The sequence below is a fragment of the Mastigoproctus giganteus genome, chromosome 6 (genome assembly GCF_048544385.1).
Source record: "Mastigoproctus giganteus isolate SK-2022 chromosome 6, ASM4854438v1, whole genome shotgun sequence".
In the NCBI taxonomy this organism is placed as follows: Eukaryota; Metazoa; Arthropoda; class Arachnida; order Uropygi; family Thelyphonidae; genus Mastigoproctus; species Mastigoproctus giganteus.
Window position 1 is genome coordinate 215,576,855 of NC_143580.1, and position 20,894 is coordinate 215,597,748.

General features: G+C 38.1%; 1 protein-coding gene across 1 annotated transcript; it reads left to right on the forward strand.

Annotated features, from left to right (window-relative positions):
- Positions 1-10,160: 10,160 nt before the first annotated feature.
- LOC150084953 (uncharacterized) lies at positions 10,161-19,995 on the forward strand. The gene is made up of 3 exons (XM_090376409.1): positions 10,161-10,433; positions 10,620-10,867; positions 19,881-19,995. The coding sequence occupies exons 1-3, from the start codon at positions 10,161-10,163 to the stop codon at positions 19,993-19,995; spliced, it is 636 nt and encodes a 211-aa protein (XP_090232535.1).
- Positions 19,996-20,894: the final 899 nt, after the last annotated feature.

Sequence of the window (20,894 nt, forward strand, 5' to 3'; positions counted from 1 at the left end):
GTGAGGTTTTATGAGAATCAGTACCATACGCTATATTGCACCATATGTCTGCAAATTGCGCGTGTTCTGTGGTCGATTGTCTATTTGCTGGAAGGAAAACCAGAGTTTCCTCGGAGAAAAACCAATGCATCTATAGAAATGTGCAACTATATTCGTATATTCTGCATTTTCTAGAGTTCATGCTTTGCCATTTCACCACTGGTTTTATGCTTTAAAGCTTATTTCGAAAACTTGCTAGAAAAAAACGTCCACGTTAATTAGGATGATCCATGAAGATCAGAATTCACAAATCGCCCGAAATGAATATCTTTTTTTACTTTATGTATAAAACAGAAAATAAATTTATATTCTTTTCCTTGATGCGTTGAGGTTAGTCTTGGACATGGTGAAAGAATTGTCTGTTATTCGAGATCCATCGTAGGAGCAGTTATTTCTGCCAGAGGAAGTTACTACTGCAAGTTGAGTTTTTCGTTCCACGCGATTCTGAAGATCTTAGGAGATTTGACTTCTCAATTAGAGCGCCGTGAACGTTATCTTGATGGCATTATTTATTGTCTTGCTGGGCAAAGACAATAAATAATGCCATCTCTATGAGCAAAAAATTGAAAGTAAATATCTAGTAGGGCCACATTATACTATAATTACAGCTCGAACATAATTACAGCTCATAGTGGAATGGATTCCACCAGTTGTGTGGGGAGTCTAGCACCACATTTGGCTATCCTTTCAACAGGATATTTGTCAGCTGCTGTACTGTTTGTCGGTAGAGAACTGCGAAGCCGAACTTCCCTTATCAACATATCCCAGACTTTTTCAATTGGAGTAAGATCTGGAAAATTAGACAGCCAAGTTAGTTTTTTTCTTTTATTTATTTATTTTTATTTATTTATGTTAACCCCAAACACGAGAGGTACTGGAACCTATAGTACTTAGTACCGTGCTTGGGTTGGAGGTTGAGAAGACGAAAGAAGAAGTTTGTTGACCTTGGACTTTAACTTCTGTAGACTGTAATTTTCAGGAAATACGTATGAAGGAAGGTTGTTTCACAAAACAGAAGTTGAAGAGATAAATGAGGAAGAAGAAAAGTTAGTTCTGTGAGTTTGAAGTTAGACAGTAAATGGATGTTGGCTGGTGGCGGCACGTGTTCGGACTGTTTTGAAAGAGAGAGCAGGAATTATAGAAGCCAATTCAGAAGAACAGTGCCTATGGAAGTATCTGTAGAAAATTACCTCACTGTTAGGAAAGTTGGACTGGAGAAAGTCAAGTTGCAAAGAGAGGAAGTCAAAGAGCTCCAAGTGGTTAGTGGAGTTGGGTGAACGGTAGAGACAACAGATGAATTTGACACAATGAGGTAGAGAGATTTTGAGCCGGAGAAGATCAAAGAGAGGAGATTCCAAACTGCCAAGTCTCTGACAGGGAATATCAGAACGGACATATGCACAAGTACCACCTTTGAGGCGAAAGGAATCATACAGCGAATAATTTGGGCATCTGAGATGAGCAGTAGTTGAATCAAGCGATAACTGAGATTCTGTCAGAAAAAGTACATGGGGTTTGGCAGACTGCAAGTGGAAATGAACATCGTTGAGATTAGAATTGAGACCACGTATATTTGTGAAATGAATTAAGAAGTGCTTGGGAGGTATAGATTTTTCGCAGATAAGTTTGCTCTATTAGTTTGACAATTCATGGTGTATTCAATGGTAAGAAAAAGTGAGTGGGACATGCTGTATGAAGTAATGAAATTTTTGGATATGGCGTACGCATGGTAAGAATATACCCGGATCCTTGACATAACGTGGCCTCGACAATGCTCCCTGCATACACACTACTCGGACTCCCTCCAGTTACTATCTGGCAGAGTAGAGGCAGCAAGATTATACACTAGCTGATCCGGAAGCCTCCTAGAGAGTTACCCATAGGTTTAGTCTGGGGTCCTAACTAGCGGCCGGCCTGCGAACACCGTTTTAGAGCTGTACCCTCGAAATGTAAGGAAGATTGGATCTCGCCAAGATGTTCATCATAACCTCAAAAGTCATCAATCATACTGCATGATGGAAGAGATGGGGAAGTTTAACCGAAACTTAGCTCTGGAGACTAAACATGGGTTCCACCACTTCAAGTTCAAATTTAAAACGTTAGGTAATTTCTTCAAAGAATTCAGATACAATTTTTGCACAGTGAATAGTTGCCTTGTGTGTTTGAAAGAATCTAATTCAATCCGAAATAAAATGGAGCACAAACTGGACCAGTGTGGCGTTGGAAGCGAATTACTGCTATGGATAAAGGGATGCTTGAGTGGGAGAAGACAGAGAGTGGTAATCAATGGACACTGCTAATCGTGGACTAATGTTATTAGCGGAGTCCCTCAGGGTTCACTGTTGGGTCCATTGTTGTTTTCTGTATTTATAAATGGTATTGATGATGGTATATCAAGCTTAATGTTCAAGTTTTCAGACAATGGCCGAGTTTTCAATGTCCGAGTTCTTCCTCTGGTTTATAAATTGTATAATTTCAAAAGGTACATGGCAGTTGTCAGATTTTTGCCGTTAGACTTCTTTTTTGTGGAGCTATATTAAGGAGAATTCCTACAGCAATAATCGATGCGTTCTGGAAGAACTGAAAAGAACTTATCCAATATCATTCTCATTCAGTTATGTTGTAACCAAGATGGTAAAAAGTTTCAATAATTTTTGCGATAAATTCAGGAATGAGAGAGAGAACTAAGAAGTTATTTGTAAAGTTCATATCTGTAGCACTCCTTTAGTCGAATTTATTCGCATTTTCATGGGTTTTCATTTATAACAATATTCATTGGACAAATTAAGTTATTTGTAATTCTGCAGTTGAGGTTTTTAAATTGAATACCAAGAACCGAAGATGTTCATGCTTAATTTACCAAATGATTGTGAATAACGATCATGACTTCTTTTAATTTGAGTATCTGGCTTATAATAACAGCCAGAAAGACTCAGTTATACCTGTCGTGTTCGTCCTCCCCAGAATATTTCCAGCATGGTAGATTCTCATTATCTGAGTGGAAAATAAATCAATGAATGAATAAAGCACAACTTAAAACTCCAAAAAAATGGACAAAAAATGTACAAAAATGAGAGTCAAATTTTTTTTATTAAACTGGTGAAACTGTATGATGGCAGGGCCAAATGAATAGCTATTTTATAAAAACAACTGAAGGGCTTTAACTACCGAGAACACAAACAAAACATATTTCGTGAGGGCAAAAATATAGACTGTCCTTCAAACATTATTATCAGAACACCCCTGTTTTCAAAGTCCATTTGACCTTCTCTGATAAACGTGATTCACTCGAGAATTAGAACTGAGAACAGAGCTGACCGATTTATACATAGGTGTTATTGTCGAATGTTACATTGCTGGCTTGTTGATTTGTGTAGTTGCTGACGGATTACAGCATCCAAAGTCAATCGTCGATGATGTTATCATAAACTGTCATAGTTTATGACAAAAATTTCCAAGAGAAAAACCATGCTGCCCTCGCCTGAGACCTACTAACTCGGCCGCATTGTGAAAAAGACTCACAAAAATTCTCATCGGTGCGTGAATAACTTCGTTATATCGAAAATAGTGAAATTATTAATGCCTGAGTATACAGAGTTAAATACGTATTTGTTCTACTTTTATTCGTTTTTAAAAATGTAATCGTGATTTTGTTTGCTTTAACTTTTGGACATCAGTGTATATAGGTGGTCTACGACGCCAGAAGGCTAAAACTAGACTAGCATGAGCGCATAACCTCTCCAATCTTCTGCTTTCATCTGTTCATGTCATAAAAATCGTTCTAAATTCTCAAGATGCGTACATTGCGCAATTAATGGCAGCTATGTTTAAAGGCCATTAAATAGCTAACCCAATTTTGGGTCTTTAATGGTGCCCAAAAGTGGACAGCGCCTCAAGTCTTCAACCACGATCAGTGTGTTTCAAACTCATTACTGTTTCATTGTATACTGGACTAGAAATGCCTTCTTAGACGCATTTATCAATCTCAAATATCGACCCTCAATGTCCTTAACCAAGCACTTGATGTAAATTTTAGGCTTTTCTCTCTTCATGAAAGCACGATTACTTTTCGTGCCAGTTAGTACACTCCTCAGATTGATCTCATTCTAACGCAACGAACTCATTTCGAAATGAACAAACTGATCAATAAATTTTTCTATGTTTTGTTCTGTTGAGTAAATTTGAAAGCCGCCATGACTGTCTTTGTCATTCTTCCCTAGTGACAGACTTTGTTTACGACGCAAACGATTGAAGATTCAACATGTGGTTACACAAAAATAAAATTCAATGCCAAGTTTGACTCTCATAAAATTTAATGACATCGGAAGAACCCTTTCTGGATGTTTTTGGGGTTTTAGCTCAGATTACCAAAGATGAAACTGTTGACACTTAAAACTCCGAGATTCAAAATATCAACTGGACTACATATGAAACCTTTACACCCCAAGTTATTTGCTCTACCACAAAATTAAATAAATCTTGTTTTTCCATACCTACTCATAACTTTTTTTCACGGTTCAAGAAGATCCATGAGCGCTGAGCTCAAACCAAAGTCAAAAAGCCTTTGGTTTCGCTTTTTCTGATACAGTGCCACTATGGAGAACAAGAAAAATGCAACAACCTGTGTGTTAGGTGTTAGGGATGTTCATGTCTGGATCCTCTTATTCCTGGCTTGTTTCCTCAACAATAAGGACTCAGTTCTTGTATTCCAATAGTTTTCTCAGCAAAGTTTCACAGGACACGAACCTTTTCGTGGAACTTCCTCTGCTTCCAACGTCCTCGCTACAATTCAAAACTCATAAATCAACAAAAAATTGATAACGTGGTTGAGTTAGTTGATCTCTGGAGAGGGTAGCATGGTTTATAATCCCGGAAACTTGGATTTTTCGTCCAAAAAACAGAAAATTTCCCAAAGAACACGCAATTTACAAACAATATATACAGAACAATGTATCCTAGGTCGCTGATGCCCTTAAAACCCCACAACAACAAAAATAACTCCGTGTTTTTTATTAGTCTTTTTAGGGGGAGCGATTTTGCTAGACTCTTAAGGCCGAATTATTGGTACTTCCTGTTTGGGTTCCTCGCTACACATGATGGCTGGGAATCACAGGTTTAAACTTTACCTTTCTGTGAATACGAAGTCTTATCGATCATGTCTAAATGTAGGACAGCACACATGCATAGTTGTAACCCGCCTCCTTCTGGCATGGACGGCTGCTTGGGGAGATTTCTGATTTTTTATAGATCTGTGTCTGTACAGTTTACCATCGCGGAGGTGAACTAAATTTCCTAAGTCATCCTACATAATCAACATATGAAATAATGCAATTTCTGTTTCCCACCAATAACTGTGCAGCTAGGAGTTGAATTGTCACATACTAAATAAATGATGAATCACAAATATCGATGCATATTGAAAAAAACACGATATAAATAGCCTCCTTTCCTTTAATGAAGTCGTGTTTGTAACCAAGGGTGTCAGTACTCATCATAATGAAGTACTCTTTTTAATGAGCACCTGGCAGCAACGCATGCGTGGTTATTAAGAAACGAATAGACATATCAGAAACTGTTTTTGCAGCTTTAGTCTTTGTAAATAGCTGCCTCGCCAGAAGTTCGAAATTAGTCCCAAGAAAAGTTCCCAATTTTGGCAATATTTTAAAGAGGATTCATGTAGAAATGAACAGACTATTCAACAAATTGTTGCCCTGTTTTTATTGTGCACAAATAGTTGCTGTGATGGAAGTACGAAGTAAGTATTCTATTTTTGGATTTGTTGAAAATATTTTGTTACGAATTCAGGAAGTTGTGTCGCTTCTTATTTCTCAGACACTTTTGTAGATTTGGATTAAGGACTCGTTGAGAGCCAGAACGACAAGTCCCACATCGACAGCTCAATTGGTCACTCTTCTGCACGAGGAACGGAAGACCATGCATGCTTCTCTTTATCATCCGTTGGTGGAAAATCTACCCAGGATTGTGGAGTGTCATAGATGGGTCTGCACGCTGATGAAGTGGCACGTCAATGAGAAACCGATGAGGTGTCCGAATACTTTTTTGGAGGGTTCTATATAATTCTAGACAGATTTTACTTATATTCACCTTTTAACCTTATTTATGCTTTAATTTCACAAGCTCCATTAATTTATTTTTTCCACAGATAATGGAAGCCAGCTATGCTGGAAATATTCTTGGCACCAACACGACAGTCATTACTCAATCTTTCTGGCTGATACTGTAAAAGTTATACTCAAATTAAAAGAAGTCTTGATAGTTCATGCGGATTCATTTGGTAAGATCTGTGTTAATATATTTGGTTGTTTTTTTTACTAAAATTAAGAATCTGAATGACTTAGTCATCCCATAAAGACTCTTCTTATAGCAAGAAGTAACAATAATTTTAATTACAGAAATCCACCACTTGAAAGGTTTGCTAGCAAGTTTGCATTTGAACGGAGTGCGGACGATGGTCTTCAAAGAAAGATATTTCGAAAAGGTCGAAAATGAACTGCCCAAGAACTTTCGCTATGGAAAGAAGCTGAATGTTGCTCACGTGTTGTATTTCACTGAGTGTCTTAGAAGAGGAATTGAAGTATCTCGGAAGGTAACGCTTAGAAATCAAAACGATTATCTTTGACAGAAAATTTGAAGATTTTTAAATTGCTTGTCTGCCTCATAGCTTTCAATATCTTTGAGCGAATTCCTTATCAACCCCGAGAATTAGTGAAATGCCCCAACAGGTTTAGTGGGTGGCAGCCTTATGAATCTAATTTATATTGGACATTTACAGATCAATTTAATGCGTGAAATTTTATATATTTCCAGCATTTATCTTGGCAAGACGATTTAGTTCGTTGGGTGATTTTCCTTCCTCAAATTCCTGACCACAGTGAACTGACAGCGTACGAGCCATTACAGTTTTATGGCTGCGATCTAAATTTGTACATAGCCTCAAGGAATTCGTCATTGGTAAGTTGTATTGTAGCTCTTCCATTATTTTTGCTATGGAAAAAGGGAACTAAAAACATTTGGTGAAAAGCAAATATTTTTTGAGACTTGAAGGGCTTTTGTGACCACATCAACAGATGTATTTCGTTTTAGCCTTCGCACTATTTACTTTCGTTGATCTCTGGAAAGAAGCAGGGAAATCTCTGTGATATGCAAGTGACTCATCTCTTATCTTGGAGTTCAGTGTATGGAGTTTTCACCTCACATGAAAGCATCTTCCAGGACATTAATTACTTTGAAGATTTGAAAGCTGCTAAATTGATCGCTTCTTTGAGACCGGTGAGTATTTGTGGTAGATTTATTTGACAGAAGAGACGTCATCTCTAGAACGAGGGAACTTTAATGTTTTAATTTTATTTCTGTAGAAATATCCAGATATAATTTTCGAAGAAACGAAAGGTGGAAAGATGGAGCCTGTTGGTGGAACATATTATCAATTTTTAAACACTCTTTCGAGGAAGTTGAATTTTGTGTAAGTTTGAATAAAAGTTCTCCGAGGAACCATTTTGGTTATTAGAAAAATAACTGACCAACTTGGATTCAATTAGTTTTCTAAAAGTAAAAATTAAGAAATCAAATTAGTTCTCAATTTATTTATGAAGATGGTAAGTTAATGATATTGAAATAACTCTAGCATTGGATCTAATTTGCGATCATTACTTATTACAATTATCCGTTTAATCCATTGTGTAATTTAAAATGTGTATGATTAGGCTGTTGACAAGATTATGTCGTATCCCATAATTATGACAGACTTTCCCTCCCACAAAATGTTAAAAATACACAAACCCATTCTCTCGCAGTTCCAGTTGTGTTTATTTTTAACTGTGGTCAACAGAGAATCGCTCTGTCTTAAAAATACAAGCATGGTAGATTATCATTAAGGAACTCCAGAGGATGTTCACAAATGAAATGAAATGAAGAGATGGTTTGTCTGGGACGAACGTTTCAGGGTTTCTATCTGCTAAAACTGGATTTTCATCCAGCAAACGAGCAAATCGACCCTGAAACAATCTCTTGATTGACAGCCTGATCATTACAATTGGAAACTCTTCCATAATTTACTGTTTTCACATCGCTCATTTATTTTAAAATTCACACTTTGTCAGTAACCAATAAAGACAATAACTTTTTCTACAGCTATGAAATTCATCCCTCGAAGGATAATGAATTTGGGAGACGATTACTGAATGGAAACTGGACTGGAGTTATGCGGATGATTTTGGAACACGTAAGTCTGTTTTCATGGTTACTTCTAAAAAATCATAAACACAATACTTGAAACACAGTGATGTACTATAACTGGCGATTTTAAATTTAAATTTAACAAAAATCAGGTCTCAGACATCGGTAGTAAAAGAAAAGTGGTCAGAACAGTAAGAATTCTTCGATTTAAAGAGTGGGGAAAGATAAAGCGAGAATTGAGCGCTCTGATGTGTGAATATCAGGTCTTGAAGGAAAGGATCGATGACCTCGAATGAATTTAAAAGGGACCCGTGAAACCCTCAGTTGTCCAAATCAATTCTAGAGCCTATATTCATGCATTAGATAACACAACGACATCCTCAGTGGCAGAGTAGCTGTTGTGGGTGACTCTATTGTAAGCGAAATGGGAAATTCATTGACCAAAAGAATAGGAGATAGGACCAGAGGACATCTGCCAAGGGAAATCTTAATGATGTTGTGAAACAACCTTGTTAGGAGAGAGTACATGACGAGAAATTTTTCGACCAATACAGCCCAAATGAAATCGTACAAGGTTCCTGGGAGAAAATTTTTCCCAGCTTGGTCCTGTACTTCTTAACAAGAGAGACTGTTTCTCAGGTTTAGGACACATTTGAACAGAAGGTGTCACAACCTTTGTTGATGTCAACCAGGCAGTGTTTTTCTGTTGGGAAAACGTGTTTAACTGATTGATTGATGACTATCACAATCTGAGGCAAAATCGATTCTTGCAAGGTTTCTATTGGGCATGCAGGAGAAGCAAATGTATATGCTGCAGGGAAGTTACTGCTATGGATGGAGTCTCTCAGGGTTCAGCGATGGACTCATTCCTGTTTTCAATATTTATTAATTATACCGAAAGAAGAGACCGGATAAGTCAGGCAGATGGAATTAAAAGTCTGGAAAGCCTGCGAGGAAATCTGATTGAGGTGTTTAAGGCTTTTAATGGACTGAATGAGCTCAATGCTGAAGGGATGCTTTCTTTTTCTCGGCGACGCATATAAGGGGACAAAAATTTAAATGAAAAGGATGGTTTCAAGACAGATGTGGGGACATTTTCAATCAGAAGTAATCGATTGTCGAGAAAAACTTCCATCTGGCGCTGTCTAAATGGATAGTCTGAATAAATTTAAGGACGGGTTAGATAGATTATTAGAAGGAATGGGCAACAAATGAATGATATATAAGCCTGCTTCCTGTCATCATTTTGCCGCTAGTAATTTTAATATTCAATGCACCAAAACATTTTTCCATGATCACCACAGCTGGCATCATATTAATATTTTCTCTCTATCTAATTTCTGGTTTCCAGGAAGCAGACTTCGGCATCGGATTGATAATCTCTCCCTTTCGACTCACCATTGTTGACTTCACCATTCCTTTCCTTGTGTCTGGATCAACATTTGTAATAAGAGCTCCCAGAGAGAAACCGAAGACTTTCATTCTGTTTCTTCCATTTTCGAATAAGGTAAATATAAAACGTTTAATGATTTCCTCAATTTAATTGGAGAAGTGTTTTTGGAGAGTTAATGAGTGAATATTGTAGATATTCACTCATTAACTTTCAATTTTAATTTTTGTTTATATTGGGTCGCCTGTGGCTTTTTCTTTCTAATTGCAGGTGTGGATTTCTATTGCAGTGACATTGGTTTTTGGTGCTTTCGCTTTTTATGGACTGGGAACTTTGGCAGCTAGACTGATTCATTCCCCCCAACCTTCTGGTGCCAATGTATTTTGGCATTTATTTGCAGCTTTGCTCTCCAAAGGTGGGTGAAATGATATGAGTTATTTTTTTTATAGAAAACAAGATATACGTGTGACATTTGTGTCGTTTTAGAAGTGCCTACTTTTTTGCAATTTTATCCACCCAAAATTTCAGAGCCACAATGTCACCTACTCAATATCCATTTTGTTTATTTATTGATCAAGATGTCCATTCTGGATTACCTTCTTCAATATCGTTCCGGATTGCAGATGCGGTTTGGTTCTTGTGCAACATGCTGTTCATTATAAGCTACGGCGGGATACTCATGTCATTCATGGTGATGCCAGAACTGGAAAAACCCATTGAAACAGTCGAAGACCTTTTTATCGCAATGACCCAAGGGAAGTACACCTGTAGTGTATTAAAAGGATCTGACACAGTCAAGGCCGTTCAGGTAAGAATATATTTAATGAAATGCAAGAGTTATTTGTTGGCTGTTCTGCGATTTGGGATTTATAATTATTCCACTTTACCAAACACCTTTCAGAACATTGGTTGACACTTTCAACCTTATGCACTTAAGGTTATATTTGTTGAATGTGTTTTGTAATATTTCTAAAAAAAGTAATCTTTCTTTCAGAAACTGAATCCTACCACCGGAGATAAAATGATACCATTGCCCATACGCTTCGAGGACTCATTAGATGAAGGCTTGCGAATGTGCCTTGAAACACATAATGCTCACGTTGCTTTTCGACACAGTTTGAAGAGAATTACCGCCCAGCACAACCCGAAAGACTTTTTAATTTCTAAGAGTCATTTCTCCAGTTCATCTATCGGAATAGCCCTCAAGAAGAAAAGTCCATTGAAGAAACCTTTAGACAAGGTGTAAGTGATTCGCATCATGTGTTTTGAGTACTTTTATTTATTTGAGTAATACGCAAAAACATACAGTACTTTTTAAGCTTGGATGTTAAGAAGATTTTAAAGTCCTTAATGGTGTTTCCATCGGAAAGGGTCAAAACCGTGGTATGGGGAATATTTACGTATATTTCATCAATATACTTCTCCATTGGAATAATACTTTTTATTTTAAGACAGTAGTGCAATACTGAAGTACGTTTTGATGAAGACTAATTTATGTTTACTGTAGGATTCGTAGATACCTAATAACGATTAATATAAGGTCACCCCTTCTGGTGATAAGTGGTCATTTCCATTTAATGTTTGCCCACAACTTTTGGATTTTAAATAAATAATTCGAAATGGTCTGCACATTCTAATTTTACCGTGTTTGGTCATTCACAGGATCGTAAGAATATTAGAAGCTGGGCTGATGGACCAATGGTGGAAGGATGCTATGGACAAGTTGAAAATAAAGTCAGCCAAACGTATTGAATCCGTGGATAAGAAGATAGCTCTTTCACTAGAACATATGAAAAGTGTCTTCTACCTCCTGGGGGTTGGATACATCGTGTCTGGTCTTGGATTAGTGGGGGAGATTGCAGCGAACAGAAAGTGCAAGAGGCATTAAAGACATTGAATAACCTTAATGAAATAAGAATTCAAAATAAGAAATATGAAACAGGTGTGGATAAATAAATCATTTATAAATCTATTTTCTGGTCTTTTTTTAATAACGATTAGAATGATTTATATTTGTTGCATGATTTGGGCACCATCATTCTTAAATTTGAATCCAGAACAGTGTGTTATTAAAAATGCAAATTTATTTATCTTCTAGACGAATCTCACTCATAAGAAGGTTGTAATTGTATTTATGACATTTTTAATTTTCTCATTTTAATACTTGTTTTGTTGACATATGATGGAATCCCTTATTATCTCAGGAACAGGAAAACTTCAACATCCTTTGCCATGGAGTTACCACACCCTGTTCGGATACACGGAGCAAAGTGGCCGAAGGGCGCTCAGAAGAGTGGTAAAGATAACCTTCCAATCCTCATCGACTGTTAACGAGTTCATGGGACACACGAACTAGTATAAAAGTGCTTTTAACCATTTGTCCTGAACAGAAATCTAGACTACAGTCTACATTTTTGTTCAGTACAAATGAATTCGAATCATAAACATATGAACAGATAGGATTGGGCAACTAAGATCTATCTCGCCAAAATTCAAGATTAACTACATAAATATTAATGATAATAATAATAAAAAAAAGGGGAGCGATTAGCCCAGTGGTTATGACGCGGGACCGCCAATGTGATGGACCTGAGTTCGAATTCCTCCGCGAAAAAAAAAGAGGGGGGGGGAACGCGAAAGGCACTTCATCGGTCTATCTCTATCAAGATCGATGTGAAGGATTAAGCAGAGTGTGGCTCCATCTAATGTCGCTCCAAATAATTACCACGAAACACTAGATGCAAAAGACGAGGCTAAACAGGTCCACCCCCATAAAGGTCAAAACTAATCAGCTGGAAGTGCTTTGTGTGTAATTGAGCTAATGACCACCCAAGAAGGAAAGAAAAGCCAACGCATGAAGTGCAGATCGAAATGTATACACTCATCATGCGAGTATACTACGAAGTAACCAGGCTAGAGGCCAATATGACAATGTACAGGATAAAACTACACACCAAGTAGTTGGACCGCCTCTTGACTCTTCAGGTCACTGAATAATCGGGAACCGTTCGGTGAACCATCAGCAAATAGCAGACCAGGGAAGACCATCTTCACGAAAAACCTGATAGCTCCTACAGTCTTGAAAAAAATCAAGCAGGATGTGAGCGATCAACTACAAATAATATGGTCACTGCAAAACCAGAGGAAGAACAAGAAGTACAACCCAGAGCAACCGAAGTGGAAACAGATCAGGTCGCGATATCCAGAGGCGAAGAAAGCCCTAGCAGAATTCGAGGGAATGACCCTCCAAAAAAGTCGCACGCCATACCGGAACAGAGACCAAATAGAATCCTGTGGTATGGCACAGACCATCTCAGTAGGTGAATAATACTGGATTACCTCAACAACAAAGAGAGACCATCTGCACAGCCATTTACTATGCCATTGTGGCAGCCACCAGGATGGATGAAAGAGAAACCAGAGACCAACAAAACAAAACTCAAAAACAAGGAACAACCAATCTGAGAAAGAAGGTTCCTGCAGAAGATAGAAGAGTGAAGACAGTCTTACTAACACAGTGTCGACGGGGCAACAGAAGTAAGAAGTTGATCAGAAAAGTGAAGTCCATCCATATGAAAGACATCTACAGCAAATACGAATGCAGAAGCCAAGTGGAAAAAACCGTAACAGAATTCGAGGGAATGGAACCGACAAATACCAACACCATACCGAAGCAGAGACCCAACCGAATTCTGTGGCAAGTCACAGGCTATCTCATGACAAATAATAATGGATTATCTCAACAACGACAAAGTATATGGCTTTGCGGATGGATATTTTTTTACATTGTTATTAAAAATAAAGGCGGCTCCCAGAATGTTAGTTCAAATACGCCTAACTAACTCAGCTTTGCGGATGGACGTCGTGCGCAAATCGATATACTGCGCTGGGGTATCATCCATCAGGATCAACGGAAGTGAAACCAGAGATCAGCAGAACAAGAATCGCGAAAACAAGGAACCTTCAATATGAAAAAGCCTTCAGCAGAAGATAGAAGAGATAAGAGTCAAGATAGTCCAGCTAACCCAATACAAAGAGAGAAATAGAAGCAAGAAACTGATCGGAAAAGTGAAGAGCATCATAAAGAAAGACGACACTCGCAGCAAACACTGGACAAAGAATCAGAGGATAGAACAAAACCTAAACACCCCGAAGGAGAACCTTCTCGCACTTAGCAAGAGACTATGTCGATAAAGAGAGAGTGCTCAGAGGAAAATAAACCGGATCTTAAATGAAAACCAAAGAGCCTTCTCCAGGAACATCAGACAAGAAGAGCAGGAAGGAGCAAACAACCCGGACAGAAGGTGATTGAGGAGTTCTGGAGCAATCTTTGGAGCAGTGAAGTAAGTTAAAACTCCCGTGCCTCCTGGATAGACCTAAAATGTTAAAAATAAAAAACATGGACACACACAGAAGATGGCAGAATGGAAGATTTATGAGGAAAATGTACAACAGTCAATCAAGCAGTCCCACAACTGGCGAATATCCCAGGAATAGACAGCATCCACAACTACTGGTACAAGAAGTTCAGAAGCGACCACAAGCACCCAGCGGAGTAGGTCACCCGGATGATAAGGTAGCCCCGAGACGATCCTAGATGAGCAAATATGAACAAAGGATGCATGGAACAGTTGACCATTGCTGCGGAAGTTATGGAGCAAGCCAACAAGAAGCAACGGAACCTTGTACGTGGCCTACATCTACTACCCCTGGCTTGTAGCCGTGAAGGGAGTTGCATACAGCAATGTGCCTTCTGCATATAATAAAGAGTTCTTTTTCTTCTTCTACCAAGAGGCTTTCGACTCCATGTGCCATAGCTGAACATCTACAAAATCAACCAGACAGTGGCGAACGTCCTAGAAACAACCATGGGGAAATGGAGTACCACCAATAAGGTCGGGCACATCACGCCAAACCGATCCCCACCAGGAGAGGTCCTGCGACATACCCTTAACTATGCTAAGCGAAATTTCCACTTCCACTACTGTGAATTAAAAATTCACAGTAGCGGAAATTAACTTTCTTTTATTTTAATTTGGTTTAATTTTTAATTCCCACCTAGAAGAAATGAAATTAACTTTCGACTGCCTTACCTTCATCTTCTTCCAGATTAGCTGCACACACAAGACACTGCACCAAGGCTACAATCATCACAATTGCGAACCCAGCTATCATATTCGTGCTGTCCACACCCGGCTTTGTTCGAGAATAATATTGAACGAAGAGGAATTTTATTCCATCTTTCGTAGTTGCCCTCGTAACCCAATGAAATGATGGCAGCAATACGTCACAATTACATCACTGCCGAAGTTCTGAAATGCTGTTTCTGTTTTTTGACCCGATCTGTGAGCACAGATTGTTTAGCAAGAGATAGTCAGCTTCCATAGACCACCACATTATACAAAAAAAAAAAAAGAAATCAGAGCCTTCACAAGTATGGGTTATGATCAGACATTACCAGCAGATCATTTTAATCCCAATCACTTATTCCTGCCCATGTGTATAATGTCTATAATTTGCGTGTGTCCTTTGGTCGGTTTGCCGATTTTACTGGACGAAAATCTCAAGTTTCTGGTTCAGAAAATAAACATACCTTGCTCTCAACGCCTGAGAACTAATAACGAGGAGTGGGATAAACTCATGAAAGTTCCTCTCGTCATGGCCCTTTCTACTCGATTTGGGGTAGATGATGATTATAACCACTGCGCTACCGCGCAGGCTATACTACGAGATAAACACATCGGGGCAGAGGAGTCCCCTTACAAAACAACGATGACAATAACATAATTTTGGTTTAATTGAATCATTTTTACAGCAAAATATCGCGTAGCTCCAAAAACTTTGAAAGAAGAGGACTTCGTTGTCGAATAGCTCTCTCCAGCATAACCGCACCTTCTTAATAAGATTGAGATCAGGTGAATGGAAGAGAGGGAAGATAGTTGAAATCCGTGCGTCAAGTTCTCCGAACCATTTTTACCGATTCTGTCACGATGATGCCCCCCCTGGTACGTTATTGTCCACAAGATGGCCATCATCTTTGGGATAAAAGTGTAACATTGCAGGGTGCACTTGATCTGATACAAAATTCACGTACTCCCTGGATGATATACGACCTTCCACCGGTGTCAACGCTAAAGTTTTCTTTGCATCTACTTGCAAGGCTGCTGGAATATATCACCGTCTCTGAATAAAACCACAATTTGTTTTCATTCAGAAATTTCGCTTCAAACACTTTGTGGACGTGGACTATCTGTTACCATCTATTCCTATCTATTTGGTGGATATGACTTCGGGTATTATCCATGAAGAAAGACCCCTGTTCCCTTAACTCGCATGTTTAAAGGACCTCGTCAACAGAATCCAGGAGCAACGTTCAATACTGGCTCTTCACTGATGAGTCCAGATGTGGAGTTGCAGTTTTTGATTGGATCGTCGATACCGTTTTATAGGAGAGCACGAGGTAAATTATATTCCAACCCGCCAACTGTGGGACGAGACACATTTGGAGGTAGTACTTAGTGTTGGCACGAATCATTGTCAATGTCCGTGAAGATCTGTACATGTTCCCACGAGGTGTTCTAGTGTTGTGGCTGTAAGGCTCCAGATCATCTCGAGCCATGACTCTTGTATTCTCCTCATTTTAAGGAGAATTGGTCCAGACTTTCTATAAATTGCTAAGAATGTATGAAGTCATAGAGTTCGACTAGAGCTGTACATTGAAGGAGGGAGTATGAAAAAGGTTAGACATATCCCCAGACCTCATTCCAATAGAACGTCCTGGCGTTCTGTAGGAAGGAGGGTTGACTGTCAATTTTCCTCCTAGAAACTTGAGTTCGGGTCTATAAGAAGATATTTTACACTTCTAGCAAAAGAAGAAAATCGTCTGAAACCAAAGAATGTAACAAAGGTTCGACATCCAGTGCTTTGTAAAGCTGGAGAGAAAGGTTCCACTGAAACATACCAAATTTTATAGACAGCTTGTAGGGATGAGGCTCTGTCCCAAAAACAAATATTTCGATGGTCTAAGCATTTTAAAGCTTACAGAGAGGATGTAGCAGACGATCCTTAAAGAAAGAAAAATATGTGCGAAGTTTGTTCCACACTATTTAGCTGATGAGTGAAAACTCAGACGATTGGATGGTTGCAAAGATTCTGTTGAAATAGCTGATAGTGAACCTGGTTTACTAAACAGAATTAATACGGGGGACGAGAGCTGGTTGAAATTGAGAAAGAAAGGACACTAATTTGATGGTGTTTATAACATTCAGAAGAATGCGATGGCAACCCTAAATACATCACAGCAGACGAGTTTTTCCAAAGAATGTAAGAATCTTTAAACAAGCATATCCAATCCCTTGAGAACTATTTGGGGGGGGGACGAGTAAGAAAATATTTTTATTATCCATATTTCGCCTTATCTGAGTTCAATCTCATTACTCACATTGCTGAAATGTGTATATTATGTTTGTAAATTGCATGTGTTCTGTGGTCGATTTGCTCAAATCACAAGTTTCCAGGATGGAAACGTAATTTGATGATATTGGGAAAGAAATAACTAGCATTAAACTTCTATTCTGGCAGGTAATACTCTCATTCATAATGCAGAAACTTTCAAAATTTTCTAACGGTTCCATCGATCTCTCGATGGAACTTAGAAAAAATAGCCATTTTGGATTGGAAACTTTACAGGAGTCGCTTTTAATAAAGTAAATGAAGTTAAAATTTGATATGAGATTGTCCCATAATATTGGCCAGGTAAAACTTTAGTCTGTCGTCGGGAGCATTTGAACAGTTCTCTCACAAAGTTTGGCAAACACGAAGCTTATTTGGTACCAACGCACGTTCTGTAAATAAATGGAACGAGAGAAGTCGTTTGTACAAAAGGCTTTGCAATCAGCGAACAACTGTGAACATGGAAGTCCATCTTTGATGGGTTTCCTTCATTGGTCAATAAAATAACGAGGGATCCGTGCTACAATAGACAGTTTATTTGAACACTGCAACTTAATTCATCTGGTGCACTTAATGAAAAAAATACGGCTGAATGTGCAATTCTGCAAATGTGAAATAAAAACATATCAAGTTCGACTAGCAATCTTACACACGAGTGCTATTTAACGTTTCGCCATCTAGCGGTAAAAATACAATCTGTTCTTTCAGAATGGTTGTCGAAATGTCCTTATTCTTGTAATAGGGATTTAGGAGCATTAGTTCTGTATGATTTTCTGTTTACATGGTTTTTTCTCCCGAAAACTCGAGTTTCCGGGAGAAAAACCACGCTACCCTCGCCTGAGACCGACTAACTGAGCCACGTTTTGAAAAGGATCCTTAAAAATTCCTGCCATCATCGGCGAAACTTGAACTCAGGTCTTTTCCACCCGTTGTTCACATGTCAGTACCCGTTATTCATTCTATTTGCAGGCCGAATTTATTCTATAGGTGGGTGACCTCACCCACGCAGGTTGCACAGTGGTATCGTCACCATCCTCCCTACACAGGGTAAAAAAAGGCCCGGGTTTGAATCCTGTCGATGACGCGAGGAACTTTAATGGGCTTTTTTTTACTCTGTGGCTGAATTAGTCGGCCTCAAAAATCACAAAAAAAAGCAATTATCAATATTTATAAAATTAATTTAATAATAATAATTAAAAACCAATTTTAGCCTTGGCAGTTTTCTCTTTTGCAAATCTCTGGGAAGAACAGAGGAAGTCGTAGTTTTATGGAAGTATCTCAGCTGTTGTCTTGGAATTCAGTTTTTACAAGCCACTAACTACTTTCAAGATCTGAAAGCTGCTAAATTCATAGCTTCCGAAAATTATATTAATTAAGAGACCAAGACTAGAGACCCAAACAAAATTCTAATTCTTACATCAAAAACAACATATATTGGGACTTTCAACATGTTTGAACTTTCAATATCATCGATGACCTAGAAATGAACAGTTACAATATTCATCCAAAAGGCAGCAAAGAGCAGAATTGCCAATCGTTGGACAAGGGTGATTATTATTATCTGTTCTTACACTTTAATTAATTTACAGCCTTGAGAAAGAGTTCCTTAATTTTAGTGAAATCTCTTCGAAGTTTTCGGTTATTTCACTATGCAAGATGATTCTGAAAAGTCTAGATAAAATTGGAGAATAAGTTTTACTGACCAAAACGGTGAAAAAGTTCAAGTGAATACGCTGCGAGATTCAATAGATTTCATAATCGCACTCCTCCAAGCCAAGGAAAATCTTCAGTAACAATTCGCTCTGAACGATATCAATGGTACTTGGCTTTATATTAAATGCAAAAATTCTTGAAATTCCAATAGAAAGCTTTGATAAGGAACAAACGTCAAGCTAATTGTGACCAGCTTATGATTATTCATTTTATTATCGTAGATATTGATCAAGTAAATAATGATCAAAGAATGTACCAGTCTACAGCCTCCTGGAGGTTGTAGACTGGTACATTCTTTCTTGTTGCAGATGTGGATCGCTATTATTGTAAGGTTGGTATATGGAGCTATCATTTTCTATGGAATAGGAACTTTTGTGGCTCGAATGCTTCGGTTCCCTCAACCTTCTGGTACGAATGTCATTTGGCATTTATTTGCATCTCTACTCACCCAAGGTAGGTGACTTTAAATGTTTCTTAACCTTAATATAACCCATTTTGAATAAATGTGAACTTATCAACCGTTAACATCCATATCCATAAATCCATTAATTTATATCCATAAATTGCGTGTGTTCTCTGTTCCATTTGTTTGTTTTGCTGGACGAAAAACAAACAAATGCGAGTTTCCACCATGCTATCCAGGGAGACTCGCGAGTAGCACGGTGGATAGCATGGTGGAAATTACAACTATTGCTCTTCTACACTGTGTGAAAAAGTTCCTTTTTCGAATTTCATGAAGGAGACAGATATGTTCTTCACAGCGTGGCCTAGTTAGTCAATCTGGAAGGAGGATTGTTTGGTTTATTCTGGCTTAGGTGTTTCATTCAGCAAGACATACATCTCGACCATAGCATACACTCAATTTACAGACATTCAAACCTGTGATCGCTTTAGTTGAATCGGTGATGATTCCAAACAAACAACCTCTCTCTGTCATTCCTTCTATTCTTCTTTACCTTCTCACGAATATTACTTTAATCTTCTTGTTTTTATTCTAAGCGACACTGAAGTCATTCTTGTAGGGGTGAGGAATCGTTTATTCCTAGATGCTAACCTGCTGTAATTTTTGTCATATTCCTGTGATTCACAGGATTGCCGGAACGTCAGAAGCTTGTCTGATGAACGAATGGTTGGTGGATGTTATGGTTGAAGAGAGTCAGCAAAGCGGATTGAATCTACAGATGGGAAAAGAGTTCTTGAGTTAGAAAATGTACAGAGTGCCTTCTATCTTCTGGCAACTGGATTTGTTGTTTCGTGTCTTGGGCTGTTGTAGAATTTAAGTTGAACAGTTTGTTCACCTTAAATTCTACCACAGCTGAAGCCATCATTTGTATATGGTATCTGTGAACTGAATATATGCCCTAATAATACAGTTAATTTAGGCCATTTAATTGCGTTATGTAATAATTAGCTAATTGAAAATTAATTAAGCGTTCAATAACTGCATATAATTATTGTTTGGAATTATTGTATAATTGCTGTTCTCTAACTGTTTCGAAGTTTAATTAAGTCTCAAAGTGCAAAGCTAATTTCTCCAAGATGAGCGTACATGTCTGTAATGCCAGACAGACGTACATGTATTTTCCAGAAATCGACTCCTCCTATTCTGGTGATGTTCGTGGGACCGGTGTTTAATCCTCTCAAGCATCAAGACAAGTATTGAGATAAGATATCCAGTGACCAATAAGTAGAAAGGACTTTGCAGTTTAGAAATGGTGAGAACTGTATTTTCCTCTTCTTTTAGGTGTAGATCAATCTTTATTTCCTTTCTGGTAAATATATCTTTAAGCCACTTGCTGGTCACACCGGACTCTACCAGTCTGGTTATTCTAAAATAATAATAAAAAGAAATGCTTCAATTAGATAATGGAGGGAATAACAAGTTTAAATGTAAAAAGAAATTAGATGGTAACACTCACTGGCCAAAAAATTAAAAACATTTATTCGATATCTAGTAGGGCCACATTTTACCAGTAGAATCACAATCAATACACATTGTAGCACGAATTCCCCTAGATGTCTGGGGAATTCCAGCTCCAAATTTCACTATTCTTCGATCATGATATTTGCTAGCTGCAGTATTGTGGTCTTTAGAGAACTGCCA